Here is a 12424-nt window from a genome sequence, read left to right as displayed (position 1 = left end):
AAAAAAAAAAAAAAGAAACCAAAGTCCACTGATCAACTGATCAATGAAAGACACAGAAAACAGACTTGAGAGTTATATGCCCTTAGGAAAACTGAAAGACTGACAGTCCAAACTTCATGCAAAACAGACTGTCAAGTCAGTGTCAATTTTTATGTAAATGGAAGTTCTGAATATATTCATTCCTTCATTACACAGATTGCTTTTTGTGTCCTGCACTGGGCTGGGTGTTAAAGCTGGAACAAGACAGAGAGAATACCTGCCCCCCCCCCAAAAAAAACTTACAACCTGGTAGGAGACTTAGCAAATAAGATGATAAATTACAACATACTGAAGTGAGTACTATAATGAGGGAAGAATGGGGTCCTACAGGAGCCCAAAGAAAACCCCTGATGAGCTAGGGAAGGTTTGCCAAGAGTAACATCTAAACTGAGACATAAAGGATGAGCAGGATTTAAGGAAGCAAAAAGGTGGCAGGGTTAGTAACAGAGAGCACCCTAGTCATTTGGAAAGGCACAAATAAAAGAGAGCATGTGGAACATTCCGGTAACCAAGAGCCAATCTCTGGACCGGATACAGCTGTAAGCAGAGAACCAGCAGGAGGTGAGATATGGCAACACTGGTATTTTAGAAAGTTCCTCATGAGTACAGTATGGAGAAAAACTGGACTAGATGCACAGATATCAGCTGAGAGGTTCTGGAGTGAACCAACTTGTGGGAGTTGCCTCCTGAATTCAAGTGGGGAGAGATAATATGAAGGGAAAAGGTCAGATTTGGGAAATACGCAGGATACTGATCCAAAAGAACATACATGGTGTCTGGGCAGCACAAAGGAGGCCATATTTCTAGCTGTGGGACTGATGGACAGAGGTACTAATGACGCTAGGAACCAAGGAGAAGAGGTGAGATTTACATAGGAGCTCAACTTTGGATATTTTGAGTGTAAAGAGTCCCAGTGGAGTAAGAGGGGTAGCTCTGGAGTTGAGAGGGAAAACCCAGGCAAGTGTCAGAGACTTGGAAATCATCCACACAGTCACTTATCACAATGAGAGAGAAGAACCTTGGGTCAAAACTCTAAGAATCTCCGAAGTTTAAGAAACAGGCAGCAGAGGGGCGCCTGGGTGGCTCAGTCGTTAAGCGTCTGCCTTCGGCTCAGGTCATGATCTCGGGGTCCTGGGATCGAGCCCCGCATCGGGCTCCCTGCTCCGCGGGAAGCCTGCTTCTCCCTCTCCCACTCCCCCTGCTTGTGTTCCCTCTCTCGCTGTATCTCTCTCTGTCAAATAAATAAAATCTTTAAAAAAAAAAAGAAACAGGCAGCAGAAAGTGAGGACACAGAGGCAACTCAGGAGTGGGAGAATCAGTCAAGGAAAATGTTTCAAGAGTAAGGGATGGAGACCCAGCAGAAATGACAGCATGTGAACTACTTCCCTGCACGCAATGCTGTGCTACATGCCAAATGGAAAAACAAAGGAGTCACAAGCACGATCCTAACACATGGCCAGTCTGTCAGTACTCAAGACCTGGGCTGCCCCAAGAAGCTGGCAAGTGACAAATGATGTCTTCAAGCGAGGCACCAAAAACCTAAAATACAAGCAAGGTGACAGATGTGTATGCTGGAGGACTGAGAGCGGAACTCACCAATCAGTGAAATCAGCTCACCAATCAGCTCACCAATCAAAATGGCAAGAATTGATGGTGCAGTGGATCATATGTACTACACCCAGGTCCCCTTGTCAGGGTCCATGTGCCCATCCCCTCAGCTTCTAGGAATATCTCTGCCGCAGAAGGTTCACAGATGTGTCCCTCGAAGGGAAATGCCCTGCCCAAGAATACACTCCCCACCTCTCCCCACCCCACCGTGGGACAGCCTGCTAGCAGTGACTGGATGATACAGGCAGATGAGGACCCAGTTCCCTGCCCTCAATGTAGGACATTTCTGAAGGGCTATCCCAGATCCAGAGGCTTCCATAGCATCAGGTGAGACCTCAGTTGTGACGTCACTGCAGGTCAGCTTCTCCATCTGTCCCACCTTGCCTTCCTCACTTCCTTACACGTGTTTCTCCTGAGAGCCTTCAGTATACCCTCTAGATAGAATTCTCCATTTCTGAGTTTGGGTCCAGGCAGCTCAACCTAAAATGGATGGTGTATATCAAACTAGGCCAAGTCACTGAGGCTAGAGCAGAGCTATGAGGCAGAACTGCAAGGGACAGAGGCAGCTGTAAAGCACAGTTTTGTGTGTGTTGGTGTGCAAGGGGCTCTGTCACATGCCAGATTCAGAGAATGGCCACTCTCAATCCAGTTATCACTCATCATGAGGACAATGCCTTAAATGTTTCAATTTGCTTTAAGGGACTTTCGTTACCTAATAAATCTATACAGGATCTGGTGGAAGGCAAAAATGGAATCTTGAATGTCAAGGACAACCTGAAGGAATCATCTTAGAGTAAAACCCTACAGGAAGTAGTAAAGGAAGCTCACTCAAGAGAAAGGCAAGGTGGCCTAAGGGCATACATAGGTTTCAAATATTTTCAATCACTCATTCGACAAATATTTAATGAAAAGCTACCAGGTACCCAGTAAAGGGCCACGAGTTAGGAATGCCATCACAACTAACACAAACATGGTCCTGCCCTCATAGAGTTTAGAGCCTTGCAGAAAATGCTGGAACTTAGCTATGGAACCCTTTTCCCAATCAAAAATGGTTCGGGGAAACCTAACACATAAAACCAAATACGTGCAATAATTTCTTAGTGTAGATGTCTTTTGTAAGTTTAACTTCTGCCACTTTTTTAGCACTAAGCTAATTCATGAGAGCAAGAATGCCTATTTTGATTAATAATGAAATTTTTCAGTGAGGTCCAAGACTGTTAGCTGTCTTCCTGTTACAGCCTCAACAATTTATTTCTGCATTTGGTTTGCTTGTAAATAAGAAAACAATCTTTAATTTGCTAAGAAAAGTGGTTGTAATTGGTATCAGGTTTGGCTTGCTTTGTTTTTATGATCTTGTATTGTAATCTCAGGGTATTCTGCATTCTAACAGATCCTGAAGTCTGAAAGAAGAAACAAAGGAAATGTTTGTTTTGTGGCTGACCCTCTAACACATAACAACTACTGATATTCCTTCTCTCAAATTAAAAAAGGGCAGAATGACCTAGAACTCTCAATAAACCACCAACAGTCTCTTTTACATAATATAAGGAGGCAAAGCATTAGATGGTCAGTTATCACACAATGATTATTACACCATGTCTAGAACATTCACTAACCACCATCATTTGAACTTTGAGTGGTTTTTAATTGAGTGGGGTGCACTGTGCTGTAAAGCATATTTGCCTGTATAATTGTATGTGAGGAGCTATAAACAGGTCCGAATTTTTTTTAAGAACATTGCAGACCCACAATGTTGCTAAAACAGTGCATTTACCAGAAGTTCAAATATATGTCCAGAGATGGCAAGAAAAGCTCTATTCTGAGGTCTACTCACAAAAAATAGTTGACCTGGCTGTTCCTTTTAATGTACTGAACACTCCAATGTGTTAAAAGTGTGGTATATAACCATATGTGGGTGTTAGGCCTTTGTCACATTCTGAACAACAGCTTAGAAGACATTTGTGGCTGCAGCCTCAGCATCTGGCATGGTTCTAGGCACACCGTTGACAAATAATAAATCCTTGATTGATGGATTATTAAACAAATGACTATTTCTTTAAAGAAAATTCAAATCCAGACTTTGTATAAGCTCCATGGCTTGTTAGTAAGGCCCCCTGAAACGTAATTTTTAAAACACTGGACTAGAAGACAAGGAAATGAAAATCAGAGAGGAAAACTCCCTGGTCAAGAAACTGAGAATAGCGTGGTGGCCCCTTGGCCGGGAAATTCCTGGCATGGCAGTGTGTGCCATGCTCAGGAGCAAGCCCCGTGGGCCAAAACACCAAGGCCTGGCAGGGTTCCTGAAGCTCTTCACACATGCAGACAAACAAGATGATGACACTCCCTACTAAGTGAGGTTTATTTGAAGAAGTAACAGGCACAACCAGAGGGAGAGATTTCAAAAACAGAAGAGATCTCCCTGTACAGCACAGGCCGTCCAGGTTCAAAAAACCTAAAGGACACATCTAGGAGCACGCTATTTTCAAGTGGTAGAGGGTGGACCAGAAACCTGGCTGTTAACGATCAGGATTCAGTCAAGGAAGCAGAACCACTAGGATATACATTAAGAGATAGACTGCAAGGAATTTGCTTATGTGGGGCGGGGTGGGGGGGGCTGGCTAGGCCAGTCCAAAGTCCACAGCGCAGGTCATTAGGGAGAGCAAGCTGGAACTCTTCCCAACGGCACCTGCTATCCACAGGTGGAATTTTTTCTTCTTCAGGTAAGCCTCAGTTCTGACTGAATCAGGCCCACCAAGATTATCTAGACTATCTCCCTTAAATTCAACTGATTATGGACTTTAATCACATCTACAAAATAGCCTCACAACAAGACCTACTTTGGCATTTGACAGAACAGCTAAGTTGACACCTAAAACACTCTCATGCCCATTTATCTATAGCACCATGGTGATCTGTCCACCATCCCTCTCCTGTCAGAAAAATGCTGGTATGACAAACCCTTAATGAAGAAATTTATCTCCTTGTCCTCAATTTAGCAAGATCTTTTCCTTGACCAAGATCTGTAGAGATGTTCTGTATCACCACATTATATATGTTCTACTTTTTTCTCCAGCTAAAATTACTGAAGATGCCAGACCCCACTGTCATAGGTCAGCAGGAGAGGGGTTTGTAGGGTTTATGGAAAATCCCTTCCTCACAAATGCAAGTCCCATAACCCGCTGTCTACATGACAGTTGTTATCCAAGTCATCCAAAGTAGCAGAGCCATGTGCAGAACCAAGGGAATGGAGATGGCTGATCCATTCTCCCACTTCACTCCTGCATATCATATTCACTCTCTCTACACAATCACGCCCAAGATTCTTAAAAGTGCTGCCCACAGACGATGTCTCTGTATCCACATTCCCCACACCCCCTTGCTCATCATCATACTGCAATCAGGCCCTCCCTCACCACCAACACACTCTATGGAACAGATGCTCCCTAAGGTTATCAATGACTTCCTGGTTATTAAATCCAAAGGACACTGTAGACTACACCTTCTTTTTAGAAATACTGTTTCCCACTGCCTTCCATAACAGCAGAGCCTCTTGTTTTTCCTTCTGTCTTCCTATTCCTTAGAAATCTGGTATCACTTCTTTCTCTTCTTCCATCCTTTAAATGTCCGTTTTCTCCAGTATCCCATCACTGGACCCTCCTCATGTTTACACCTGGTCCTTCGGCTTTATTATGATCTATACACTAATGATTCCCAATCACCCATGCCAGGTGCTCCTTCTGAGCTTCAGGCTCACATGGCTATGGCTGTGGACCTCTATACCCAGATGTTCCACAAACACTCTGAACTCACTGTCCTTTCCACCACTCCACTGCTTTCAATTAATGCTTCTTCCTGGGCTCTCCATCTCCATGACTGGCTCCACTATCCACCTAATGGACCAAAAAAAAATCAAAAGAGTTATCCCTCAACTCCTGCCTTTCTCTCAATTTGAAGGGATGAGGGGTGGGTAGAGCTCATTTTCTTACACTCCTCCATGGCCACCACCTCTCCTAAGAAGCCTTCCACCCCCCCCAAGGCTGGATTCCCCCCAACATCCCAGAGAGCCCCATCTTCCCCTGTATTAACACTTTTCCCATTGCACTATAAACTTCATATTTTCTTTTTTTTTTTTTTTTAGATTGTATTTATTTGAGAGAGTGAAAGTGAGAGAGATCACAGAGGGAGAGGGAGAAGCAGTCCCACAGTCCCGATGTGGGACTCGATCCCAGAACCCTGGGATCATGACCCGAGCCAAAGGCAGACGCTTAACCAACTGAGCCACCCAGGTGCCCAAATTGCATATTTTCTTAACTATATCTCTACCAGACTATGGACTTATGGAAAACACAATCTCATCTTTTCCCTAGTGACTGGCATATATTTGGGTTCTAGTAATATATAATGAACAAATCAAAGATGGTGCTATGAATTCAGCCATATCTATATCTTTCTTCACCATCCAAGAGACACAGAAAGACCTGTAACTTTGGAATCTAAATGTGTGTCTCTAATACTTCGATCTTAGATAATTACCATGTCTGAACCATTCCTTAGCAATTGGTCAGACTGCAAGGAGCTGTACAAATTCCTTTCAAGGACAGTTTAAGCCCCTGAAGAAATGATCTTATGCAATGAAGAATGACTTGACATAAAAGTCTATCTGAAAATAAGCTGATATCTACCCACAGGGGATAATTTAAAATAACTTTCAAAAGACAGGAGAATCATAGTTCCATTCAATATTCACCAGGTGCCTACTATGTGCCAAGGAATCAATTCAACTCAACCAATATATTCTCTTTGAAGATATCTGTTTCTCCAAATAGTGGTACAGAGAAGATATATCACTGACCGCCTATTTGGCTACTACACGTTTGACAGGAATTACCTCGGGTATGACTGGTAAATAGGGAAATGATGTCAGTATAACAAGTAAGTTGTATTGATTCTTATGTTTCCTAGCTTGTTAATATTCTGAAGCAATCTAGCAATGCACACTCACAAAGAAACAGAAAGACTTAATGATACATGAAGACCTTGGAACAAAGCTGAAAATGCACTCCACTGCCTTCCTTTAACACGAGTGGTGGCAGATTATGGCTTTCAGAACCACTATGCTTTCTACTAGGTTAACCTGCCTGGCGAAGCTGCAGATGAAGAAGCTATGAAAACATTTCTCCAAATAAAGAAGAATGAAGAGGCCTATGCCCTAGGCCAGATGTAATTTTGATGAAAATGGTGTCTATTAGAAACAAATGCCCCCTGCGATCTACAGAGAGAAGGCATGTGCCCAAAATTCCCCCTTACAAAATTCCGTAAGTTTTCAACAGTCTGCCTCAATCCTATTTTTCCCCTAAACCCATATTTTCCCATTTTTTAGTGTGTGATTTTGCAGAATACAAAGGCAGAATGCGCACGTTCATCATTGTAGCAGAGTCGATTTTTAACGAAAGTAAACTTTCAAAAAACTAAAATTACCCTATTATTATTGCTATTTATCTTATTGGGAATGAAAGGAAGGCAGTATTTTCTTTCTTTTTTTTTTTTTTTAAAGATTTTATTTATTTATTTGAGAGAGAGAGAGAATGAGAGAGAGCACATGAGAGGGGGGAGGGTCAGAGGGAGAAGCAGACTCCCTGCCGAGCAGGGAGCCCGATGCGGGACTCGATCCAGGAACTCCAGGATCATGACCTGAGCCGAAGGCAGTCGCTTAACCAACTGAGCCACCCAGGCGCCCAGGAAGGCAGTATTTTCATATGTACACACACAAACATACACATAATCACACACATACATATATTAGAGATGGATGGATGCAGGCATGCTTATCATTTCTCCCCCCAAAAAAGACATATGGCACATTTCATCCTTTTAAGAAAGAACTCTGGGGTGTATAAATAAACTGTTGACAAACACACAAGGAACTATCCCTGTCAAGTCCATCTTTGCTACTGACTTTGTCTACAGATACACAGCATTCTCTTTGAACAATTTTGCCAAAGAAGGAGAGAGAGACCTCCTCCACCATTGTCAGCTAATCACAAGGGAATGTTAAACACCACCCAACAGTCACATGGAAAGCCACATGGTTGAAGCTTAGTTGCATTCAATCCTTCTAATGAGTAACAGTTTGGGTCTCTGGAAAGGGACTCAGCCACACTTCCTTCCAGAGAGAACTGAGAGCCACCCATACACATGGTGTTACCACCACTGAGTGATCACAAGCTGGGGAGGAAAAGAGAACAGAAGGTAAACACTCAATACAAGGATAACAAAGGTCAGCCAACATACTTTATAAACCCTTAATTCGGTCTTCTGTTCACTGATTCTGTCAATGAGTATTTGAATGTGCAAGGAGCTAGGGACACAGAGAGGGACTAGACAAGAGAATTGGGCTCCTTATTCCCTGATTATGTCTTCCTGATACCCAAACACCTTAGTGAATGATGGACTATATTCCTGGGGTTGCAAACTCTAATGCTTGCTGGAGCCAGGTAAGTAATGTAAGAATGGGCACATGGTAATAGGGAGCACTGGGACAAGGACAAAATAGAGATGACACGCACCATCTAAAGATACTCAAATCCATTTTTCTTATCTACCATGGAGGCAAAGCAAAATACATAGATAGCCCAGACCTGCTCACAGACTGCCACTTTATGACACTTACATCTAGCAGAGTGTAGACCAGAGCATCTGGATGAGAATTTCATTTTGTATCCAGATGCCTGACTCTAAGTTAATCAGCCAATATTTAAGATCACCTTTCTATAAGTGATGACTATAATACACCAAAAGAGGGTAAGAACTTTTCTATACGGGAAACAAAGCAGAACCACCTATCAAGATTGAAAATTTTGGAAAGGGAGCTTGATTCTGTATTTCCTCATTATGACTGAAGAGTGCCATTACATAAAGTTTTTATTTTCTGACAGTTTTTAAATCAGTATCTATTCCTTAAAAAAAATGCTATCTGAGGAAGGTTTACTCTTTACAGTTATCTGAAGCACCAATGAGAATATGAAGAATCTCTATAATCCAAATCGTATCTTCACTATAAAGGGTCAAGGATGGTGTCAGTGGACACACAGGTAAAATATATCAATTACAAATATCATTGTTCTTAGCCCACTCAAGGTATGGTTTCTTGGTTAGAGGTTATAAGAAGCCATCTTTATATACTTGAATATAATATTTAATCAATGTAATATCATAATTAAGAGTAAGACCAGTTTTCTTCTTTTTTGTCTTTCAAGGTCAATATACTAGGTATTCCAAGATCTGTCCTTAAATCAACATCCTATTTTTTACACACACAATTTTACAGTTAGAAATATATACGCTAATGTACATTTCTCCGCACTTGTTTTTAAAGCTAAATTTGGACAACAAATTAAATTCTTCTGTATATGTTATATAATGTAGACACAGCCCATAAAAATGTTAACATTGGTTATAGTCTCATAATGCAAGTTAGCTCTTTTAGTAATGACAATACAAATAATCAGCTATAGGAAAACTACTTCACATCTAGTACAATTACCTACTATCACATAAGTAATTATTATTATTGTCCTGTTTATCGAACTCCAGCAAGAACTCCTGAGGTGCTAAGATAGTTCCAAGGCCAGTGTGAAAATTCCCCTTAACATATTATGATTACCAATGTTAAGGAGGATAGTTTCAGGTGAACATTAAAAAAGAAATTATCCCCAGAAGGTTCATAAGTTCCAGACTTCAAATGCAGAAATACTGACAGCTCCTGATACAGCCTTTTAATACCTTCACAATGCACCCAGGCATTGTGAGCAGCTCTAGCTTGACTCAGTATCAATGGGCAGAAAAATCCACACTGCTCAGGAGATAAGCTTTGCCCCTGAAGAGTGTCTATTCTTGACCAATATCCTAACAGTGCTGGTTATACTTGGAAAAGCTCAATCAGACCTCCCATTTTACTGTGCTTGGACTTTTGGTTTCAGACATTGTCCGCCATCTTGAAATAGACCTAAGTGCTTGCATGACACATTGGCCATGATCTGTCAAAGTTCTTCATCAGATTTCTACCGAACTTCACCTTCCTTATTAGCATAAGGATGAGGAAGGCAGTAGGGTTGAGGTAAATTTGCAGCATTCTTTCAAGGAGTGCTAAGATCACCCACCTGTTCCATCTGAGCCCACTGGTTAGTAGTGTCCATGACTGGGCCTCACCAAGTCCAGCATCATCTGAAAGACCCCAGTCACACAGGACGCCAAGACACTAACTTGCCTGTTCTCCACTCTTCTCTCACAACAGCCAGCAAATCTACCATCTGAAGAGCTTCAGCCGCCCAGAGGGCCCACAGGAAAAAGCTCATGGTAGGTGAATCACCCCTACAGTCTCTTGTGGGTGAATCACCCCTGTAGTTTCTAACCCATTAGGTTAATTCCACCCCTTCAGGGTGCTCATCTCAATTTAGTCAGGAGCCTTGAGAAGCAGGGCTAGTGTTCACGGACTTATTTATTTAGGGAGAGCAGGTCCGGGCCGAGCGCTGACGCTGGTTTCTTGGAGGATCAGTGGGCCTTCTGGTTGAAGATGGTTGGTCTCTTCCGTACTCTGACCCTCACCTTGGGGCCAACACCGTTTTGGAGGCATTCTTCCCAGGGAGTGGGGCTTGTTTCTTGTTTTGTCCACTTGTTGGGAACCCAAAAGCTGGAACAGTTGTGTCCAGAGCTAGCTACAACCCAACTCCGGGAGGCCAAGGCTATTCCTCCATTGTTTCACAGATGCCAGACTAACATCTTCCTTGACCACTTTTAAGACGCTTTCAAAGTCTCCGAGGCTGGCCACTACCTGGGTGGACCTGGGTGGACCTGGAGACAGGTATCCATTGAGGGTGACGCAGAGTGTCTGGAGCAGGGCTGACATCCCAGGTCCTCCAGCAACATGTTACCACCCACCTCCGACTTCCATGTTCTCCTCCCTTCCACACAGGGCCCTCTGCAGCGCCCCCTCTCGCCCCCAGCGAGCACGACACCCGCAAGGACCTCCCCCACGCCCCGGCCTGGAGGGCTTCCGAGCCGGTGGCGGGGGCAGCAGGTGGGGGGAGGGAGGCGGCGGCCCGGTGGCCCCGGGGATTGGTTTGGCGGGTGTCTCCCGAACCCCAACCCGGATGCCCCCCTCGCAGTCTCCCTCCATCCCCCCCCCCCGGACCCCGCCTCGCCGGGGCTGGGCTCCGCTCCCACGCCCGCCCCCCTCCTCTCCGGCGCCCCCGGCCCACCCCGGGCCGCGCACCCCCCGCCCCGCACCCCCGCCGGTCGCCGCGCGGCCCCCCGCGTTCCCGGCACGTCCGGCGCCGACTTTTACCTGTACTTTCTGCACTCGAGGCGGCTCGTCGGGCGAGAAACACCTCCCCGGGACCGCTACCTCCCCCGCCCCGGCTCCGCCCGGCTTCCTCCTTCCCCTCCAAGGCCGCAAAGTAGATGGAGTAAGAGAGTGTGTGTGCGAGAGAAAGAGAAAGAGGGAGCGGGCGCGGGCGCCGCGGGAGGGCGGGCGGGCGGGAGGCGCGCCCGGCCCCCGCCGCCCTCCGGCCGCCGCCGCCGCCGCCGCCGCGGGCTCGGCAACTCCGGCTCGCGCCCGGCCCCAGCCCCGGCCCCGGCCCGGTCCCGGCCGCCCGCCGCCCGCCGCCGCCCGCCGCCCGCGGGCCGGGGCCGGCCGCGCCCCCGCGTCCCCGTACCTCGTAAAGGTCCCCAGAAGCCATGCCAGGCTGCGGAACTTGGCTCGCCGGGTGTGCGCGTCTGCTCGCTCGCGCCCTCCGTGCGTGTGCGCGAGGGGGCCAGTGTGCGCGTGTGTGTGCGCGCGTGTGTGTGTGAGTGTGTGTGTGGTGTGTTGAGTAAACTGTGTTTTTGCAGAATGACAGGCTTGGGGGCTGCCTATGCGCAGAATCAGAGCGGGCGGCGGCGGGGCTGGCGTAACCGGCAGCGGCGGCGGCGGCGGCGGCGGCACGAGCGCGGGCAGCAGCGACGGCCGCGCAGCGCGCCCGGGAGGCACCGACGCGGCCCGAGCGCCGCGGCCCCCGCGACCCGGCGACCCGGCGGCGGTGGCTGCAGCGGGCAACGGCTCGCCCCGGCGCCGCCTGCAGGAAGCCGCCCCGCGCCCGCCGCCGGCCCGGACGCTGCTGCCACTGGGCGAGTCCCCGCCCCCCGGGAGCCCGGCCCGGCCCCCGGGGAGGGGGGGCGGGGGCGGTTGCCCGGCCGCGCCCCGGGGGACCGGTCCCGGGGCCGTGGAGCGCTCGGGCCCGCCCCGCCGCCCCGGGCCGGCTCCGGAGGCGGCGGCGGGGCCCCCCGGGGTGGCGGGCCAGGTGCCCGCTGGGCGCACCCGGCCCGGGGCAGCGAAGGGGCGGCCGGGAGGCAGGTAGAAAGCTGCCGTGGCAGGTCCCAGGGAAGGGGCCCCGGGGCCTCACCTCTTCCACTCCCCACCCCCACCCAACCCAGGGAGGGAGTGGGCGCTGTACTAGAAGACCTGGCCCCTAGGGGCTGCGCAGCCCCTCCCTGGCTGCATAGCCCCTCCCTCCAGTCTGGTTTGTAAGACGTGTAGGCCCCGGGGAGGAGGAAAGACGTGGCCCAAGCAGAGGCCCCAACACGACACCCCCCCATTAAATCCTGGAAAGTCTTTAGATCCAGGCGTGGCCTCCCATCAACAGCTGCCCTCCGTCCCCCATTCATTCAGTCATCCACTAAAACATTTTCCAAAGCCTACCGAACCACACAGTGTCCCTAGATAGGCATAACTGGGACCCTG

At 47.5% G+C, this 12424-nt stretch overlaps 1 protein-coding gene across 1 annotated transcript in view; it reads right to left on the bottom strand.

The window, feature by feature from the left end:
- Nucleotides 1–11634, bottom strand: part of CDYL2 (chromodomain Y like 2) — a 125257-nt gene extending 113623 nt beyond the window's left edge. The window contains exon 1 of the mRNA XM_081806329.1: nucleotides 11361–11634. Within this exon, the coding sequence (XP_081662455.1) occupies nucleotides 11361–11384 (24 nt within the window). The 5' untranslated portion in view covers nucleotides 11385–11634. The remainder of the gene's footprint in view (nucleotides 1–11360) is intronic.
- Nucleotides 11635–12424: the final 790 nt, after the last annotated feature.

Source organism: Leptonychotes weddellii, chromosome 16, assembly GCF_054177405.1.
Source record: "Leptonychotes weddellii isolate Sample4059 chromosome 16, ASM5417740v2, whole genome shotgun sequence".
NCBI classification, from domain to species: Eukaryota; Metazoa; Chordata; class Mammalia; order Carnivora; family Phocidae; genus Leptonychotes; species Leptonychotes weddellii.
This window is presented reverse-complemented; position numbering and strand designations above follow the sequence as displayed.